The sequence below is a fragment of the Venustampulla echinocandica genome (genome assembly GCF_003357145.1).
Source record: "Venustampulla echinocandica strain BP 5553 chromosome Unknown scaffold_7, whole genome shotgun sequence".
Classification (NCBI taxonomy): Eukaryota; Fungi; Ascomycota; class Leotiomycetes; order Helotiales; family Pleuroascaceae; genus Venustampulla; species Venustampulla echinocandica.
The window spans coordinates 1,165,733-1,184,308 of record NW_022474212.1 but is presented as its reverse complement, the minus strand read 5'-3'; the positions used below and the strand labels follow the sequence as shown (position 1 = coordinate 1,184,308).

The 18,576-nt window shown below is 47.7% G+C and overlaps 5 protein-coding genes across 5 annotated transcripts; 3 read left to right on the top strand and 2 right to left on the bottom strand.

Moving 5' to 3' along the window:
• Positions 1-381: 381 nt before the first annotated feature.
• On the top strand, positions 382-2,337 carry BP5553_08311 (uncharacterized protein; the record flags this gene model as incomplete). The annotated part of the gene is made up of 1 exon (XM_032016934.1): positions 382-2,337. One exon carries the CDS (start codon positions 382-384, stop codon positions 2,335-2,337), a length of 1,956 nt encoding a protein of 651 aa, XP_031867225.1.
• Positions 2,338-3,212: 875 nt separating this feature from the next.
• Positions 3,213-5,548, top strand: BP5553_08310 (uncharacterized protein; the record flags this gene model as incomplete). Its single annotated transcript, XM_032016933.1, has 5 exons — positions 3,213-3,327; positions 3,413-3,738; positions 3,788-4,065; positions 4,128-4,892; positions 5,008-5,548. The coding sequence occupies 5 exons, from the start codon at positions 3,213-3,215 to the stop codon at positions 5,546-5,548; spliced, it is 2,025 nt and encodes a 674-aa protein (XP_031867224.1).
• A 64-nt stretch (positions 5,549-5,612) lies between these two features.
• BP5553_08309 (uncharacterized protein) lies at positions 5,613-8,128 on the bottom strand (the record flags this gene model as incomplete). The annotated part of the gene is made up of 4 exons (XM_032016932.1): positions 5,613-5,690; positions 5,748-5,885; positions 5,939-7,561; positions 7,619-8,128. 4 exons carry the CDS (start codon positions 8,126-8,128, stop codon positions 5,613-5,615), a joined length of 2,349 nt encoding a protein of 782 aa, XP_031867223.1.
• Positions 8,129-11,891: 3,763 nt separating this feature from the next.
• Positions 11,892-12,662, top strand: BP5553_08308 (uncharacterized protein; the record flags this gene model as incomplete). Its single annotated transcript, XM_032016931.1, has 3 exons — positions 11,892-12,065; positions 12,128-12,210; positions 12,278-12,662. 3 exons carry the CDS (start codon positions 11,892-11,894, stop codon positions 12,660-12,662), a joined length of 642 nt encoding a protein of 213 aa, XP_031867222.1.
• Positions 12,663-15,524: 2,862 nt separating this feature from the next.
• On the bottom strand, positions 15,525-17,745 carry BP5553_08307 (Subtilisin-like protein; the record flags this gene model as incomplete). Its single annotated transcript, XM_032016930.1, has 5 exons — positions 15,525-15,578; positions 15,638-15,939; positions 16,012-16,869; positions 17,032-17,463; positions 17,526-17,745. 5 exons carry the CDS (start codon positions 17,743-17,745, stop codon positions 15,525-15,527), a joined length of 1,866 nt encoding a protein of 621 aa, XP_031867221.1.
• Between the last annotated feature and the right edge of the window lie 831 nt (positions 17,746-18,576).

Here is an 18,576-nt window from a genome sequence, read left to right as displayed (position 1 = left end):
AGAAGTATAGAATGCCTGGGTCCTATATATATGGGTATGTTAAGAGGCATGCTGCAGGGGCTAGTACTCGCAATTATACTCCAACCAAGGACTTTGATATTTTCCGGGAATATCATAATGTCAGGTATCAGGGTAGCTGTGAGGCTCCTAGTAGAGTCAGTTGTACCTTTAATCTCATTTATAGTTGACTTTGTGGTCCATTGCTTATTGGCTTGGCTTATTATGTTGGCTTATTGAGCCCTCATCACAAGATTTCGGGGATATCACGTGCCATGGTTGCCTTCAGCCTCACCTCCTTCTATGAACCTCATTTTTTCTCTTATGTTCAATTAAAATGTATCAGATGTTGTTTTAATCGCAGCATTGTCTATGAGTGCAAAAATGTCTATCGATGGCTCTAACCCCTACAACTACGACTTGCTCCTGCAGCCTGACGCAATCCGAATTCTGCTCCTCGAGCCCGCTACCACCCAAGAGGCTGACCTCCACGCGACGATATCTATCGCATGTCTCGGAGAAAACCCTCTCTACGAGGCCATATCCTACACGTGGGGCGAGCCCGTCTTCCCGGAAGCGCTCCATTTAAGTGTAGAAAACCCAAACCTTGACCTCCACATACATTCTAAAATCCAGATCACCGAGAACCTTGCCTCAGCCCTCAGGCAATTTCGCCGAAAGAACGAAAACCGGGTTCTCTGGGCGGATGCCGTATGTATCAATCAATTGGATAATGAGGAGAAGGCCTCTCAAGTGACTTTGATGAAACGGATCTATAAGCAAGCTGCTCAAGTGCTCATCTGGCTCGGCGATAACACCCCTGAGATGGATTCTGCTTTTCAATTTACAGAGGGCCTAGCTGCTCGTGCAAAGGATGAGTTCGATGTGAAACCAAGGAGCTATGTCATACATCTTGTGCCGCATAAGCTAGAGTGTGACCGCGGACACATTGAGGAGCTGCTCGCGAGTACAAAATCGAGTCATATCCATCATATTTACGGAAGACCGTGGTTCTCCCGGCTATGGATCGTTCAAGAAGTTGCACTTGCCACTAAAGCAGTGTTATGTTCTGGAAAACTGGAGCTAGATTGGATGACTTTCGAGACCGCAATGACGCTACTCCGGGAATCTTTGGATACGGTTGCAGGAAGCAGCATATTAGAGGCAGTGGCGTTCAGCCAAGTGTGGAGTATCATCGAAGTCAAGGGCGACTATAGAGCCCTAAATTCTGGACATGTGACATATGGTTCTGTGTATGCCCAACTAGGGATCTTCATGCAGAGACTCAGACAGCAGGATTGCAAAGATGATCGAGATCGTGTTTATGCTCTACTGGGGTTGCAAACCCCACTCTTCCTCAGTTTACACTTCAAGCCTGATTATACGGTAACTTCTTTTGAGGTATATACCAAGTTTGCCTGGGCACACCTTGAAGCAGGGGATGTCGAGATACTACTTGATGCTGGAATTTGGTGGCGGGATATCTCAGAGGTGAACCTGGACCAGGCCCCTATTGTGGAGTATGATCCCAACTATCTCCCGTCCTGGGCACCTGATTTGAGGAAGCCCAAGACCCCAAGATGGCTTTGCTACCGTGGCGATAACGATAGATTCTACGCAAGCACCGAATTCCTGCCCAAGATCAAACTTTCTTCTCAAAACATACAAACGGTAGCTATCTGGAGCGCTGTTGTCGGCCAAATCCGTACTCAGGTGTACCTTGAAAAGAACTTCATGACCCAGCTAATCAATTTCCAATATATTCGAAATTCAATCAAAATGATCCAGGATCAAGTTGAGCAAGTCCTCGAAGCAAATAAAGGAGGCTATATAACAGAAACACTTGACGACGCATTAGCAAGAACCCTTATCGCAGACGGCGCAGCCACTACCCTTAAACCATCGGATGTCCCCAATCTCTGGCTCCTATATTCCAAGCACTGTCTCTCCTCTGATGGTGGAGTCTTACAAAAATATCTTCAGCAAGCAGCTTTTCCGCCCTCCGCCCAATTTTACAGCTCCCTAAATCCCGAAGAACAAGAGGCATGGGACTTCCACACCTATCTCACAAGGTCCCTCTTCGGAAACACATTCTTTATAACGGTCGATGGAAGAATAGGCCTCGCGCCTCCTGGCTCACAGCCAGGGGATGAAATCGTCCTGATTGATGGATGCCGTACCCCATTTCTGATGCGGAGGTTAGAGGGCACGCTATCAGTGCAGTTTCAGAGGCCATATTATTCTATTGTTGGGCCGTGTTATTTGCATGGTGTTATGTATGGGGAGATGTGTACCGACGAGCAGATCGAGGACAGGTGGGGGTTCACGCCTATTATTTAAGTGAAATATGGATATATATCCCAAAGAAAATCCTGGACCAGGGCTGCGAAAGCACTGGAACATCGCAATCTTCTTTACGAGCATAGTTTTGACTATATTATAAATCGGCCTATCAACTGTGTCGGAATTACTTTAGCAGCGTTGGATAATTAAGTCTCGGCATTAATTATTGCCACTTGAGATATCTATTAGAGCTAGAATTACCCCGGAGAGCTTGCACTATCAATTGCTGATTCACGTAAAGCACCGCAATATAGCAGAGACATCCTCACACCATATATCCAAAGTGGATAGACGCTACCTATATTTCCTGAGCACCATTGTTCAGTGAATAGGGGGGATCACGTGATGAAGGATATGGGTCCCAATCAAGGTAGCGTGTATTTTTAATATTTTGAAATCGAAAGGGAAACAAGACGCAAATGAAATGGAAAGCGTGATGAGAAGAGTTAGATGATTTATTGCTCTTTATGTTGACGCGCTGCTTCCTCGTGTTGAAGCTTATCTAATCCTTGACAATTTAGCGTTGAGAGATGGCTACCTAAAGGAAGTTCCTAGGTACTAAACTAACAATAGCTAACTCAAGTACTTAACAGTATCGAAGTCGTCTTAATTGAAAGGTAGCCAAGGTGCTACAACCCCTTTGACTCAGAGAACTTCGACTCTCCAATTCATCCGTGCTAGACTGGCCTGCGCCTCCGTGTTGTTGTCCTGGCTAGCACTTGGCGGCTTACCGGGAATAAATATGTAAAATCTAATTTCCCCCTTTTCACGACCTCCGCCTCCACGTCAATTTTACACGGGGTCGCTGTTAGACTGTTGTATTCGCATGCGAAATAAAAAAGCCGCTATTGTTGATCTTAAAGTTGGTTGCAATGTCTCGGCACACCAATAATAACGACCCTCAGAACATGGCGACATTAGCAGCGGAATTGGAGGCGCGAAACCAATTTCGCGGTGCAGGACCACAAGACACGGACGAACAAATTCGTATGTCTATACTTATTCCACATCACGTGCTTCCATATCCTCCTCTTTGATTAGAAAGGCGACTGATATCTTAATTATCTTATAGATGCACTGTCAACGTTTGAGATTCCCACCCTGCTGCAGTTTGTGAAGGCTGCACAGACGGGCCATTTCCCGGGAAATAGGGATGTTGACCTCCCTCTCTGGCCTAAAGAGGAAATGAGGAATTTCTCGAGGAAATATGCGGAATGGGCGCCTCCACCGTACTCCGAATTGCCTCAACCTGCGGGGCCCTTTGGACTTGGCCCCATACCAGGAGTTTCGCCTCCAGCAATAATCCGTGTCATGCACGTTATGAGCGGAATGGCAGACCTGTTTACGATGGCCGCCTCGAAAGACTTAGGGCGTAGCCAGAAACTCTTAAAGACTAAAGTTAGTTGCCTACTAATTATGGTGCTTCTCATGGTAATAATGAGCATAGATCTGGTTTGGATTGCCGCCCCTTAGTGAGGCCCATTGGGCTACTCGAAGACTTGATGACGAAAGCAACATTGAAGAAACCCTGGCCATTCTGCAGTCAGTGGTCGATGTCTTCGATCACCTCCGCCAACCCCAAATCCAAGGCGAGCTCCGCGACAAGCACAACAAGATCTTCGTCGAAATGGATACCTTCCAAGATGCCTGTAATGCTCTGCGCTCGTCACGAGGAGAGCCAGTCCCGAGTTGGAGTCTGGGCAAACTATGGCTACAATACGTGCGGTTCGTAGTGCCCTATTGCTCGAGAATAGACAGCTAATGCAAGGGCTAACGAGAATACCAAGATGCCACTTTGACTTCATAGAATCACAAGCACGGGCATGGATGTTCAAGCATCTCCCTGTTCTCCATGATTTCTGGAAAGCCCGGTTCATGGCAGCCTTCACCAACGGCCGCGTGATTAGCTCCACCCATGGCACTGTCCGAGTTGATCACTTTGCCCTTTTCATACTCAACAAAATTCAAGATCTGTATCTCAACATTGATATAATAATGCGCTGTCGCCCGGACGGCTTTATCATCCCCGGGGGCGTAGCCGGCAGTGATCCAAGGCTCTGCCAGATCGATGCCCCATCAAATGTGCTCAATGAGTTCTACCGGCAGACTGAAAGTAAAAGAATGAGAGATATGAAGTTCGCTTTCGCCGCCGCACTGGATGAATATGCGCAGGCGAGAGCGGCTCTATCCGCGAATGAGCCCCCTTATCCAGAATTTATGCAGCCGATTATAAGGACGATTAATCGAGAGTTCATGCACAAGGAACAGCAGCCGCATATTGAGAACCCGCCACCTTTTGGTATGGAGTCTTGGGTGAGAGATTTGGGGCAGAAGGATATTGAACAGTTTGGTTTCGTTATTTATAGGCTCTCATACAAGGAGACAGATGAGGAGTGGGAGGCGTTGCGGACGCAGCTTGAGAAGGCAATTGACGATGGCTGGGAAGGCGTCGTTGGGGCCGAGAAGATCAAACATAAGGCTGTTCTTCATTGGATTGACGGTCGTGACGAGAACGTTAAAATCCCAGAAGGGGACTTACAAGCAGCCCGGAGGTACGAACTCATGATTTGTTTTCCTCCCTTCCCCTACCTAGCTATTGTTCTTTTTATCGCACCTAGAAAAATATCTTTCCAAGGATCAATTTACTAACAAGACTAAAAACCGAAGAAATTTCAAAACCTTATCTGAATCACCAAGCCCTCCACCAACAGGCGTAGCAACCACCCTTTGCCTAGCCGTCACCTCCTTATCGCTCTCTTCCCTCAAGGAACCTCAAAAGCCAAACCCAAGTGCAACAACAAACACCGCATCCACTCTCGCCTCCCATCCTGGAAATTTTGGGCCATTCCTCCACGCCATTGATACCTCATTCTCTGAATCTACGTCAGCAGAATCCTCGTCCTCAACATCCGGAGACCCCGACCCCAGGACAACAGCCCGTCAAAATAGCCAAGAGCATCCCCCCGGGTACGATGGGACTCTCAAAATCGCTAGCCACCTCCTATACAATGATCTTTATGCCCTATACATTGGAATAGGGGGCGCAGTTACCATCGAGAACATGTGGTCCCTGTCTGTGAAACATCCGTGGGGTATTTATGTTGGACCTAGTACCGGGGTGCTGCGTAGGAACTGGAGGAATATGATTGGGTTGGGGGGCATAGCAGTGAGCAATGCTGGGAGGATTGGTGCGTTAGGGGTAATGTAAATATAAAAGGTGGTCTTGTGATATTACGCGCATTATTTTTATTTTATTTAGCCAACTGAGATAATTAGAACCACGGCTGACCCATATCCCAATCTGAGAAACCAAAGTCGAAATTCGTCATGGGGAAGTTGTTTTGCGGTATCTTCAATGAGACCCTTAGTAGGAGTCTTAAAGGTACCATAAGAGGGTGATCACTTACTTGATTAAAGTTATTAAACTGGGGGTTGGATGACTGAGGGGGACGATTCTGGTATTGAAGTGGCACCTGGGGTTGTTGAGGGTTCCAATTCTCGCCAGGACCAGGACCAGGACCGAGGTCTGATGTAGGTGTATGATGCTATGTGAGATATCAATGATCGGTTCGTATATAATGATGGGGGTTGTACATACCAACTGTACACCTTGAGCGGCGGGAGCATTATAGGTATGAGGATTGGATTGTACCTCGGGGAGAGCCTTGCGACATGCTAGTAACACCCGCTCAGTGCCCTTAGTCATCAATTCCCGTTTCCCCTCTGGAGTACCATCTGATCTGACCGATTGAAGTACAATGGATAATGGTAGGATAATCTTGAGATCGCTTCCAAATTCTCCGAGTCTTTGGAAGTAACTGTTCAGCGTGTTCTCGACGATGCGCGTCAAACTGTGCTTGGTCCACTGGACCGACTCATCATCTGTCTCCGCTGAAGTTTGATTTCTAGATGAACTGAATGCACGAATCTCGTAACATAGCAGCAATGCAGCTTGGATGATATCCATTTTGCATACGATATGAAAGAGATTCAAATAATCCCTCGATTTTATCGTATCTAAATCAGCAACAGTGGGATCTAGCGCATCACTATGCGAGAGGGTTGCTATAGAGCCTCTGAGAGCTCCCCTTCGAGCTTCCGGGAATCGCGTGGCGTGGTCGCTCAGAGCAACTATCCGATAAAGCGCTAACGGCAGTCTTCGCAAATGGATATCTAGCATGATGTCTGAAAATAGCGTGTGTCTCTTTTTAGACCGTGTAGGTAGTTTACTGTGTAGAAAATGGAGAGACCCCTCGAGACTCTTGGCTAACACGACAAGCTCTTCAGCATCCCTGCTAATAATGATGTTTTTCGAAAGCATATTTGCGGCGTGGAGGCGTTCTTTGAGCGACTGTCCCAAAATGATTTGGGGCAAGGCATCGGACCATTCGCTTGGCTGAAATGGTGCTGGGTACTCGGTCATGTCTTCCGTCAACTGGCCATCGTCAACATGAACCAAAGGCTTGGAATTAAAGCCCGATGGTTCAATTGCAGGGGGCAAACTAGTTGACAGCGAGAACCACAAATCTAGTTCGACTATCGTCCGCCAAATTTTTCGTCTTAGCTCCTTCTCGAATTTCGACATTTCTGCTACATCTTCTGGGTCCCTATGAAGCCCCATAATCATGGCTATGCGCACTAGGTTACCCGATTCTTTCCAGAGCTCGGCCATGGAAAAATTGTTTATAGTGTTGGCGATGAGAAGTAACGTCTGAGCTTGGAGTACAGGTAGAGTAATCCGCTGTTTTCCTTTTAGTGACTCTAGCCACCGCCGGATCAGATTCAGAAATGAGGTGATTTGACCTTGGTGGACTTGTTGTGCTACTAGGGCTGTGTCACGAGAGTCATTTAGCCGCGAGGCAATTACTAGGACACCTAGTAGCTGTACTAGGGCTGATTCAGGGAGGCTTGACGGAATAGCCATTTGAGATTTTCGAACGGCCCTGATCTCATCACATTGCTTGATGAAAGTGGGCAGATGCAACACTCTGAGGACATTCTCTAGATTAGAACCATATCTGGTCGTGAGAGTTTCAATGATAGAGTCTTCGGGTAGACAATTGAGCATCTCTGCCGCTATTGTAGGGCGATTTTCTGGAGACTGGGCAGCTGGTCTTGTTTTCGGGTGAAAGGTTTTTTGAAATGTCGCCATCTCGTTGATCATGGCAGAAAGCCCGGGCTCCGAAAGGCCTCGCATAATAAAATCCTTCTCACTTTCAAACTAGCTCTAGTCAGCATAAGTTCGTAGGGAAGTGTCAGTTAGTGAGTAGCAACTCACGTGATCTAATAATGTCATTCTGTCTCCAAGTCCGACATATCGGGAGCTGGCGCCCTCGACATAAATCCGTCCCAAGGATGATGATAAATCGCGGTGGTTCTCCCAGGTGTTGTTGGTATTTCGTACAGGGCCTTGCTCTACAATGAGCCTACTCCCTGCCTTATCATCACTTGCAATCGACCGGCCACCTTCGGGTGGAATGCCCGTTGTTTGCCCCCAAGAAGCCAGCTTGGACACATCAACTCTCGGCCTCTTGTTACTTCCCTGCTGGCCACTGTTCCCTCTAGCATCAGGCGTCCCCGACGGCCCATGGGCATAGACACACAATGCCTCTCTGCCTAACTTCGTACACTGGATGCATGGTTGAACTCGATCGCATCTGAGTTTCTTCCGGCGACATTCTAGGCACGATTTCGTTGGCCGGGCACGCTTGCGGCTGGCACTATCTGGTCTCGGAGATGCGGAAGAAGGATTAATCGGTGCCGGAGCATCAAGTGGCAGAGAGGGCATCCTGCGATTGCGATCTGGAGATAGTGCGGCGCCACGAGTAAGATGTCCGACGGAGCCGGATATACTCGAGCACCAGGGGGCTAATATTATCTCCGGGTAATGTCAAATGGAGTAAAAAGCACAGCGGAGATACCAAGCTCGACGGGCTATATATATAAAGGTAGATAGGTACTTGCTGGAATCAGTGCTTGTCCATGTTCTTATTCTTGGTCTTGTAGTTGCAACAATACGGAGAAGAGGGCGGATGTCGGGTTTCGGGACTGGAGGAGTCCTCTTGGGTCAAATTAGCCGGCGCCGGGGATTCGGCTTTGTCACACGTCACACGTGACCTGACCCCCTTTTTCTGACAAGTAATCACCATATGCAGTACAAGTAATCATAATATTTAGGTCACTTCCTTCAAGATTGGGCATCACCAAAGCACTCAGGGATGCAGAAAACAAAGTACTATATTTCTACGTTTAAACATCGTAGCACAAACTATTGAGAGTTGCCAGTATGTCTCTAACTCTGTATGAGAACGTATATATAACAACAGTACTAATCAAATTATAAAGGAATGCTAGGGCTAAAGTGGGGAGAGTTGAACGTGAAACATGAATAACAACTGTGCTATAATAAACCTGAGCCATGAGCTATCCTAAAGAAGAGTAGGTACCTAATAATACAAGGTACGCGCTTGGATAGGATGATTGAGTATATTCTGCCGGAGTTTAACCTACCGAGCTGTTGCCCTACTCCTGTTCTCGTCACCAATCACCTTAACATTCACATCACATCACCATCAACAGACTTTCCATTACCGTCTGGACGACCGATCTATACGATTTACACGATCTACATTGCCTACAGCCACAAGAGTGGGACAAAGCAGTGTCTGACCTGAAAGACAACAGATGGGAATATAAAGGACGGCACTGCATATAATACCCGCTGGGATCTACACGTGAAAACCGCTCAGCTACCCTCTGTCAATCTCTAAGGTATACGACTTTCTACTCTCACGCGTCGTCGCGTAGGTGCGATTTCAGGATAGGCCTACGAGAAGTTACTGGAACGGGGAATATTGATATTTGGTCATCTATTTCGACAGCTTCATTGCCTCTCAGCGTTTGCAGACCAGGCTTCGCTATTTTCGCCTCCCAGCCGATTCGATCATGCCTCGGCACAAATAGATACCACGAGACTGCATCTTCGCTCAGGATGCTTGGAAGAATCTGTCGTTCTTCTTTACCCCCGGGGCTCTTCGTCTAGGGGTTTCCTAAATAGCCTTCTACACCGCTGCGGCTGCCTCTTCGTCTAGCTACAATATCTCCTCTACTACCACACTTTGGCGGTATCCAGCCTAGTTCTACTTGAAACGGTTCGCAACACAATATTGAATATTATAACCAGCGATGCCAGGGCCACGTTGACTGGCATGACCGGGCTTTTACACCCCTGGTGTTGAACGAACATCTAAAACCTTTCATCAAGCCCCACGATTTCGATCCTATGTTGCGGATCCAACCGGAATCTCTCACTACACTTGATGCAAAATAGTCCCACGGCCCGTTTGGTTAGCAGAGAAGACAACTCCAATGGATCTTTTAAATCGACAATTTTCATCGTCTCCGTAATCGATTGCTACGGATCTGATGTGGATTGAACACTCTCCAGATCCAAACATCGTTCTCTCTTGTACTCTCTTGTTCAACCGGTGGATTGGTGGATTGATGATTGCATCTTCAACTTCCTCTCCTCGTAGAGCTGGCGCTCGTATTCGGTTGGATCTGAAATTGATGGATTGTAGGTTCATAGCGCTACTTTATAGCCCCCAGGGGACTTGGAGGTGTATTAGGTGGTGTGAATGGCGCTACAAGATGTTGTCGAGATATATAACGGCTTGCTTGGATATCCAAGGTGCATTCCATCACGAGCGTTCAGCTATACCGCTGCAGCATGGAATAATCGATAATAAATGAGCAGCGAGCTGGGCATACTCTCCTGGAAATGGAAGGAAAAGAAGCACCAAGACATTTTCAGCTCGGCCTTTAAGTTGTTCTTCCGGGTATACGGCCGCAGAAGTGGACAGGAAAATGAGGGAGTCTTTATCTGGAGCCGGCACAGACTCGCAGATCGTGAAGGCCCTGTTGCAAAGTATATACAGTTGGTTCTAAATTACTGCAGGTGTCGAGCCAGAGGTTTTCCCAAGCATCCGGAGTCCGAAATGCTGGTTGCCGTCAATGCTTTCTTCTCCAACCCCTAGGCCAAGAAGTCTCGTGTAGCTTGTCTTAAGGGTGCAAATGCGTGGTAAGGTTGGTGAGCGAGATTATCCTGATTTCAGCACGCAAGGCGACTGTCAATGGCGAATGGCGATGAGGCCATTTGCAAGCATGCAGTTGAGTGAACCTGAAATGAACATTGGATACGCTGTTGCCGGCGGTGAAAGCCAATCGCCCCTGGAGAGTTCGGATGCCATGTTGAGCTGCCTTAACTCATCTGGAGCCAGGGACTCGGATATTTTTGCCCACCCGATTAGCTACTGTTGGAGCTGCGTTGGAGCTGCCCGTTACGAAGCTAGTTCTGTGGGAGATAGCAATGTGGCTAACTGAGAAGATATTGATGGTTTGGACTTGTTGTTGCTCATTGTAGGGCGCGGGCTTGAGTCTGTGGCAAGTATGATGCCCCTAATTTCCTTTAGCTCTGTTCTTTGCTCTGTGATCTCAATAACCTAACATGATATAGTGCCACGGCCATGATTTTAGTGAGTTTGAAGGGCCACGCCAATCCCGGAGCCCATCATTCACTGGATTCAACTGGGTATCCACCCTCCTGGGCGCTCCATAAATTGCCTCAAGTCTTATAATAATAATGACACCAACCAACACAATTGGGAGTGCAAATGAACCTAGGACAGGCCTAACAGTCTACATGTCAGCCTCTTATGAGTGGATACACGCAGTATTGGTGACGGAGCTCGCTCTTCGTGGATGAAGTAGATGAATCAGGCCCGGCAGTGGCGCGGATGTATTCGCCAACAAGGGCGACGAGGATGAGGACGCAATACCCTAAATACAGAAAGTCAGCATCTCCTGCGCACCATCGGATTGATATGGCCTCTGAATGGAGACAGCGTACCTGTCTTAGCCCGTGTTTAAGTTGGCAGCGCCATAGTTGTGGGGAACGACTCTTCAACCTAAACTTGCTGGTGATCACAGATTTTCTTCCCTCTGCTCCCCAGGACACCTTCCCTGCTATCGAGATATTTCCACCCAAGGGACGGTCGAGCAACTCACTGGACATTCGGTACGAAGGCGACTAGATATCTGCAAGGCCTAATAACCCGAATTTTGTTGTTAGGTATAGCTTTACAGAGATGGCGATTGCAATTCAAGTCTCAGTGGCCAAGGAGTAAACTCCCATCTGGAAGCAGTTCTGGGTTATCTTGCCAGTTGGTCATGCAAGAGCTGTAGTCACTGGCCCTCCCAAGGTCGTATGTGGGAGAAGACAAGGAAGCTGCGTGCGCAAGTTGTTTGATATGTCTTTGATCTAGCTGGCAGTTGCTAGCTGGTTGATTTGACAATATAATTGAGTGAGGGCGCGCCTTCACTAATGAGATTCGAGTTGGCCAGAAAATACCCGAATTCGTAGCCGAGTCTACAAACCACCCTACAACAGAACTGGGGATGACAACAACCCTCTCCTCTTTCTATCCCATCTTCTCCCGGCTCTCCTTTATCGACCACGCAACACACGCGCCTGAACAGATATGTCCGTCACCATGCCATTCAACTTCAAGGGACTTCCTAAGGAGGTTCGAGCCATGGTATCTCAGCTCGAACTGGAGCTCCAGTTCGATAACGAGCTTCCAGCCCTTCTGGTGGCTTTGGCCCCCGACAAACAGCTTTTTAAAGAGGCGCTTCACCTCTTTAAGAAGATTAATGCCAATGTCACCGTACGTATCACGTATCACGTATCTCATATGCGGACCGCTCAGCTGACATCGAGGCGTTGTAGGAGGAGAATGAGGCAGAATTCAAGCGGAAGCGCATGTTTGAACTCTTGCATATCAAGTATCTCAAGCTTGACTCGGGTCCACAGTAAGTCAATTCCTTTCATTTAGTATCCATCAATATAAATATATGATGGAGAAGCTAATCAGTATAGCTCGCCCGGTGAATCTCCCAAACCCCACTTGAGTCTTAAGGCCCATAAGGTACAGCTGCGAAATAACTTCTCGACCATTCGTATCGATTGTTCGCTTGAGGAGACCCCACCCAGAGAGATGTTTTGTTTTCTGTCTGGATTGGTCCGCGCATCGTCATCAATCACCAAAATCATGGTTCGATACCGTACTACCAACCCGCCTGGCTACGACAACAATCGTCGCGACGCCGTCTATCGACTTGCTCGCGATCTCCATGTAACTGAAGTACTGCAGGTGGTGAATGGGTACAATATCTGGACCTTCGAGGCGGCGAATGGAAGCATGTTGGAATGGTTTGGTTCCCCACTCCTGCGGCTCACTACTGCTGCTACGGGCCAGACTTGACAACGGAACTTGGGATGGATTGCGCGTGGTCTGAGTGTGTTTGGGAAGGGTTTCTATGAGCAAGAATTTGCTAGATAGCTTTGATATGGTTGCTTAATGATAAGCCAACTTCCTCTTTGCTATCCAATAGCCTTTCCATTTGCCACCATGCCAATAACTGGCATTAAGAACATGTGCTTGCTCTCTCTGCAACAGCGCTACAGTATAATTGCTTTATTATACTAAATCGTACATCCAACTATGGGGGCTTGTTTACTACCTATGCGGGAGCTCTACCTTACTACCCCTTCTAGAACCATCCGCGAAGAGACTTGCACCTTGGGGTAGATGGCCTTCGAACGCATGGTGATTGGGCATGAAACTGTTTTTGGATCTTTCATCGACCTCGGGCTTGCACAGTGGTTGGGGCGGCTTTGTTGCCTGTGATTGTGTCTCGAAGTTGGATGCTGTGAGTGCTATCGTTATTACTGGCTTCGCGGATCTGGATATGCGTTGCTCGTGTGATATTTTGCTTCTCACGATGATGTTTGACGTTTTGCTACCTCTTAGAGAGGATGGAGTATGTGGTAGTTCACTGTTCCTGGGCTTGCAAAGCTGAGAAGGAGGTGGGATATACACTAATGAGTGGCAGGTAGGACACTTGTGGCAAGGGAGTGCATAGAGAGGGCTAAGCCCTGTCTGGCGGATCAACTAGGCCGGGCTAGAGCACATGAAAAACGTATTGTGAGCTCTGTATTCACGTCACCCCCAGAGACAGCTTTGTTAGGAACTATCACTGGCTTGTGGGATAGACATCTCCACTAAACCACTATTCCCATGCACTAACAAGTGCTTTTGTGGTTGAACCGCATCCGCGGATGGCTATATTATATGCGCTAAGTGGTAAAATTATTCATTTCCATATTTACAGCTCTTAATAGCTGTAAGTTTAAAGTTGTTGTGGTTATTATCGTAGCTAGAAGACGAAATAAACACGTAGATGAACACACTGAACTAAGAGCATCGAAGCGAGGTGAAAAGGGGGGCGGGGCACGTGATGAACAAATCAACACTCTAATTCTCCAATCCCCACCGCCTAATATCGCGTTATTAACAGAGCGGTAAATGCAATATTTCGAGTAAACCATCAATAGTGCGAAGTATGGTCCACGCCAAGGCCCAAACCAGGTATCCAGAGGTCGAGCTGCCACACTGATCTATTATATAGCGGTGCGAACCCCGCGGGCCGGAGTCTAGGTCTAGCGAGGGGCTACCCACGCTAAACCGCTTTGCTCAGGTATCATGTCCTAGGACATAATACCTCAGCAAAGAAGTCTAGCCTGCCGCTTAGCCGAGGAAGGGTATCTTCCGTCACCCACGGCTATCTAGGACTATCTATATAGTCTTACTCGCGATACAGCCTTCTCTAGAGGGCCTATTGAAGCTGGAAAAAGTTCTAGCTAGCTAAAAGGGGGCAAGCTAGAGTAAACGTGTGAGTATCGCCCTAGAACACTAGCACGTGGCGAGAACGAGTCTGAAATTCGTCGCAAGGCTTTCGAGCTCTTTTAGAGTATCTAGTCAAGAGTTCGTCTAACATAGAAGGAGAAAATAGTACCTCTGGAGATCCCTACACCGCCTCGGGATCGTCTGAGGCTCGACTTATAAGAGGAAGATACTATTATTATAGTTCCGACTATTATTCGTACCGAGCTTGAGAAGTAGCGGGCAAATCCTTCGTCCTTCTTTATTGTCACACTCGCAACTACTCCGTCGAAGACCCCTTTACTCAGCTAGCTCGCCCTCTTCACAATATCTCCGGAGGAGATTAAGTAATTAAAAGGATCCGTACTCGAATCGGCTAGATCGGCCTTCACGAGTTAAAGACGAGCCCTGGGCGCCGTCGCCTTCGGTCAGGCACCAATACCGAGGGTGAGTTCCTTCGGCGTATCTAGCCCGAATATGACGTAGATACGAAGGTCTTGAGAAAGTAGGTGTCTTTCGGGGACAAGTGCGCCTCGCTGTCGGATAACCTGGGGGGGTTGGGCTCTATAATATATTGGCCGGAGGATATTTCAATAGCTAGGTGAGTATCGCCACCCAGGGTTGAACAGGAGCTTACCAGTGTTACAGGCTTGAACGGATACCTCCGGGAGGTCTTCGTGAGGGCCCAATGCTTGATGATAAAAAGCGAGGTTCAAGAATTGGAAAGGTGCAGGTATATGTTCTGCACAGAGCTATTAGCTTTCGCATCAGAGCTATGGAAATCTATCGGGCTTGAGAATTTCCATAACTCCCGTTCTGAAAAAAGGCGTCCGTATATTCTACCCATTCTTTTTTGGGGAGCGCTAGTTTGAATGAAAACCGAATGTCCTATGGGGTGGACCTTTATGAGTCTGTTTTATCCAAGGCAAACATGAATGTGAATAATAGTAACCTTTCTTCTTTTGCCTACCCTTTGATGGTGATAAATTATAGAGCGAATACTTGAACACGCGATCACGAGATCACGAGATCACCAGTATCCTGGTGATATGAGGATGCTGGTGATTAATTATCTTTGTCAGTTGTATTTAAAAACGAAATTAACAATACAACTAGAAGGAGAACCGGTGGATATTAATATATTGACCTGATTTCGTGCCTTTGTACAATCGTACTCGAGATTCGTTAACGTCTGTCATTGCGCACCCTTACCGTTGAAGTTGCAGTAGGAGAATGTTATAACCTCGAGAGTTTAGGGGATTACACTGAGACTGGGGCATGCTTCTGAATAGTTTGGTAGGGCATCAAACGTAACTCATATATTTGCTGGTCACAGCTGGAAATCTGAGAGTTCAACATATTTACTTGTATTATGTGCCATTATAAACTAATTAGAAGCCACTAATGATGACCATCATGGTCTCCTTTTGCCAATCTAACCATCTCTGGGAAGATCTAGATTAAAAGAAATATTAGCAAGTCTCAGCAAATCATACTGGGGGCGGAAGACCTACCGGAGTGCCAAACCCAGTGACTGGATCCCATCCCTTGGCTACGGGGAAGCCTTTGGTGCCGCATCCGTAGCTATCTCCGATTGTTACGTCGGTAAAGGCTTTGTAGCCCTTCTTATAAAGCCAGGGGTTCAACCATCCCATAGTGGGTTTGCCTGATGAGATAAGAGCGTCATTCACAAGAGACACAACACTGGACATCAGAGGGCAAGAAGCGCTAGTTCCACTGATGGAGCTCTCTGTGAGGTTGAATACGAATGCGAAGTAGAGACCCTGGGCGGAAATATCAGGATAACCACGGCCACCTGACAATCATTAGTTACATGTACTACTGATAGATTGATGTGCCAAGATGATTGGGGAGATAGGATACGGACCTTTGTTGTACAGACCGTCATACTTTCCCTTCAAGCTCTTAACATAGGCAGGAACAACATCATCCTGCCAATCTGGCCGGTCGAAGTAGTAGCTGAACCCACTGCCAGAAGCATAAAATCCGTGCTTGAGGCCATCAGGTCCAAGACCGGGAGCGCGGTAGGCTGAAACCTCTGGTTCGAATTGTTGTGTGGCACCAACTGATGTGACATATGGACAGCTTGCTGGGAATGATGGCAAGAATGTGGTCTTATTTTTGCCATCGTTGGTGTAGCAGGAGGATCCGTCCTCGTCTCCAACTCCATCATCACCACTAGAGACTAGAAGTGAGACACCGCGAGCTCCAAGCCGCGCGAATTGTTGACAGACTCTTCGGGCGTATGCTTCAGGAACAGTTTGTTCATCGTCGCCATATGAAGTGCTGATAACCTGCGGAATATCATGTTGCGCCATGACGAAGTTGACCCATTCTAAGTATGGCTCGTTGGTATTAGTTGGCGCGTTAAGATCCGGGATAAAGGGCGGGCTGCCACCGGTCGAATAGGAATAAACTGGTTGCGGGTATGTCATCCCAAGAATGGTTTGAGCATCAAGATTTGCCTCCCTGACAAAATCGTCACCGGCAGCTTGCTCTAGAGTCAGTGGCTCGGATTGAGCTGCAGGTCCATTATCAATCTCGATTGACTTGAAGGTGTTGGCGCTGTCAGCAGCTTCAGGACGATAGTGCTTGAGGAAGGCCTCTATATCAGGGCGGATTGGAGTTTGGTTGAGGAAGTTATTGAACGCTATCTTTGCAATACCTGGAGCCTTTTGCTGATACCCTTTTGTGGCGTATAGAGTTTGAAAGCATTCAATCGTGACTATCAAGTAGACCAATTAGCAAGGGAGTATTATATCATTTGAGAAAGCATAACATGATTGGGAGGTTATGAGATACGGTATTGGGCAGAGGCGCCCAAAAAATGCCCCGGGAAGTAGGGTTTTGGAAATAATAAAACTCAAATTGCTTTTAAAGTACTCACCAGGGAAGAATTGGCACACTTTGGATATAGTTTCATTTGTTGGGGGTTTATAGTCCGGAGGGGTCCACGGCTGGCTAAATTGGATCCAATCCGACTTTTTGGGGACGGATCGCATGAATGATGTTGTCGGCTGGATGGTATCAATATGTTCATGTAAATGACTGGGCAATGACCATTTCGATGTCCGGACAAGAGCCGTACCGTCCTCGTGCCGGTAGACGGAGTATTCTGTATCCAACAAAGCCTCCGCTGAGCCCACATCGAGGAGGATATTAATCCAGTCCTTGGCAGGGCTGTAACTCATCTCGCTCACGCCATTGCTGAGTAGCCACTCGTGAGTTAGGTCAAGAGTCTCATCGGTTGGCTTTACGAAGTCGTTGACCTCATCCACGGATAGGTGTTGACCGTAACGACCATGGTCTGGGTTGGAGACTGCCCAAGCTGTGAGCACTTATTGCCGCGAATATTGGATGAGAATGGGAAAGGGTCAATACCTTCGTTCAGATGGCGGCTCAATTCTTCGAAATTGTTCTGCTTCAACCCGATCTTCAGATGAAGCTTGTGCTGAGAAGGCGCTCGTCCGAGTTTTGTCCATTTGCTAGGAGCCGTATGGGTTTCTTTTACATTATACGGTGTCCTGGAGCGAATTGGCGTACCGAGGACAACCTGAGCTCCAACGGCAACCGAGCAGAGGAGTGAGATGTCGAACTTCATAATTAAATTCAGACCGAGGAAACTGGCTACTGAAAACAAAAAAGCGGTTCGTAGCTCAACCAGCGCTCTGCGGGGGGGATGGGAAGCTTTATGGGGGCACGATCACTCAATCTATGGCTTTGGGTCGCGATATTACCCCTCGAGGGGCAGGGAGCATTCTACCAGCTAGGGATTATGTACCTGCCTCGGCGAGAACATGGACGGCCTGGATTAATCAAGTTGTGGAACTTGAACGGTCGCCCGCGTACCTACATTTCCGCTGCGTCCCAGGAGCAATCCGGCAGCATTGTATGCGATTCGCCCATGTTGCGGATTGAAGAGCAATCACCTTCCCGAATGGTGTAGCTGATCGACATGGAGGCCTGCATTCTAAATTTCGGGACGGGCGATCAGCGTTGGTTATCGAGGAGTTGAGCGTATGATGCGATAAATTAACAACTTTATAATCCGCCCATGTCCATATTCATACCCCGCCCCGCGCTGGGGAGCTTGCGGCTTTATCCAAGGATAAAATTCGAAATCCGGCGAACCTCGAGGATTGAACGCAGCAGTACTTACGTACTCTGTATCTATACAGAAGCTCTACATGATGATCATGCTCTGCAGTAAGGATATGGCAACGGTAGGCGCAAGGAGCGGCACAACAGCACGTAGTGTTCCGTATCCCTTCATGCGCTGTGTCTTAAACCGACGTTATCAGCACGTTGTGGAATATCATGTTGGGGTTATCAGCAGTGCGATGGAAGGGCAAATGTCTGTGTCTGTGTCTGTACCTAGTGGACTGGACCTTACTCTAAACCTTAAGGGCCCAGGGCCACAACGCCATAACCG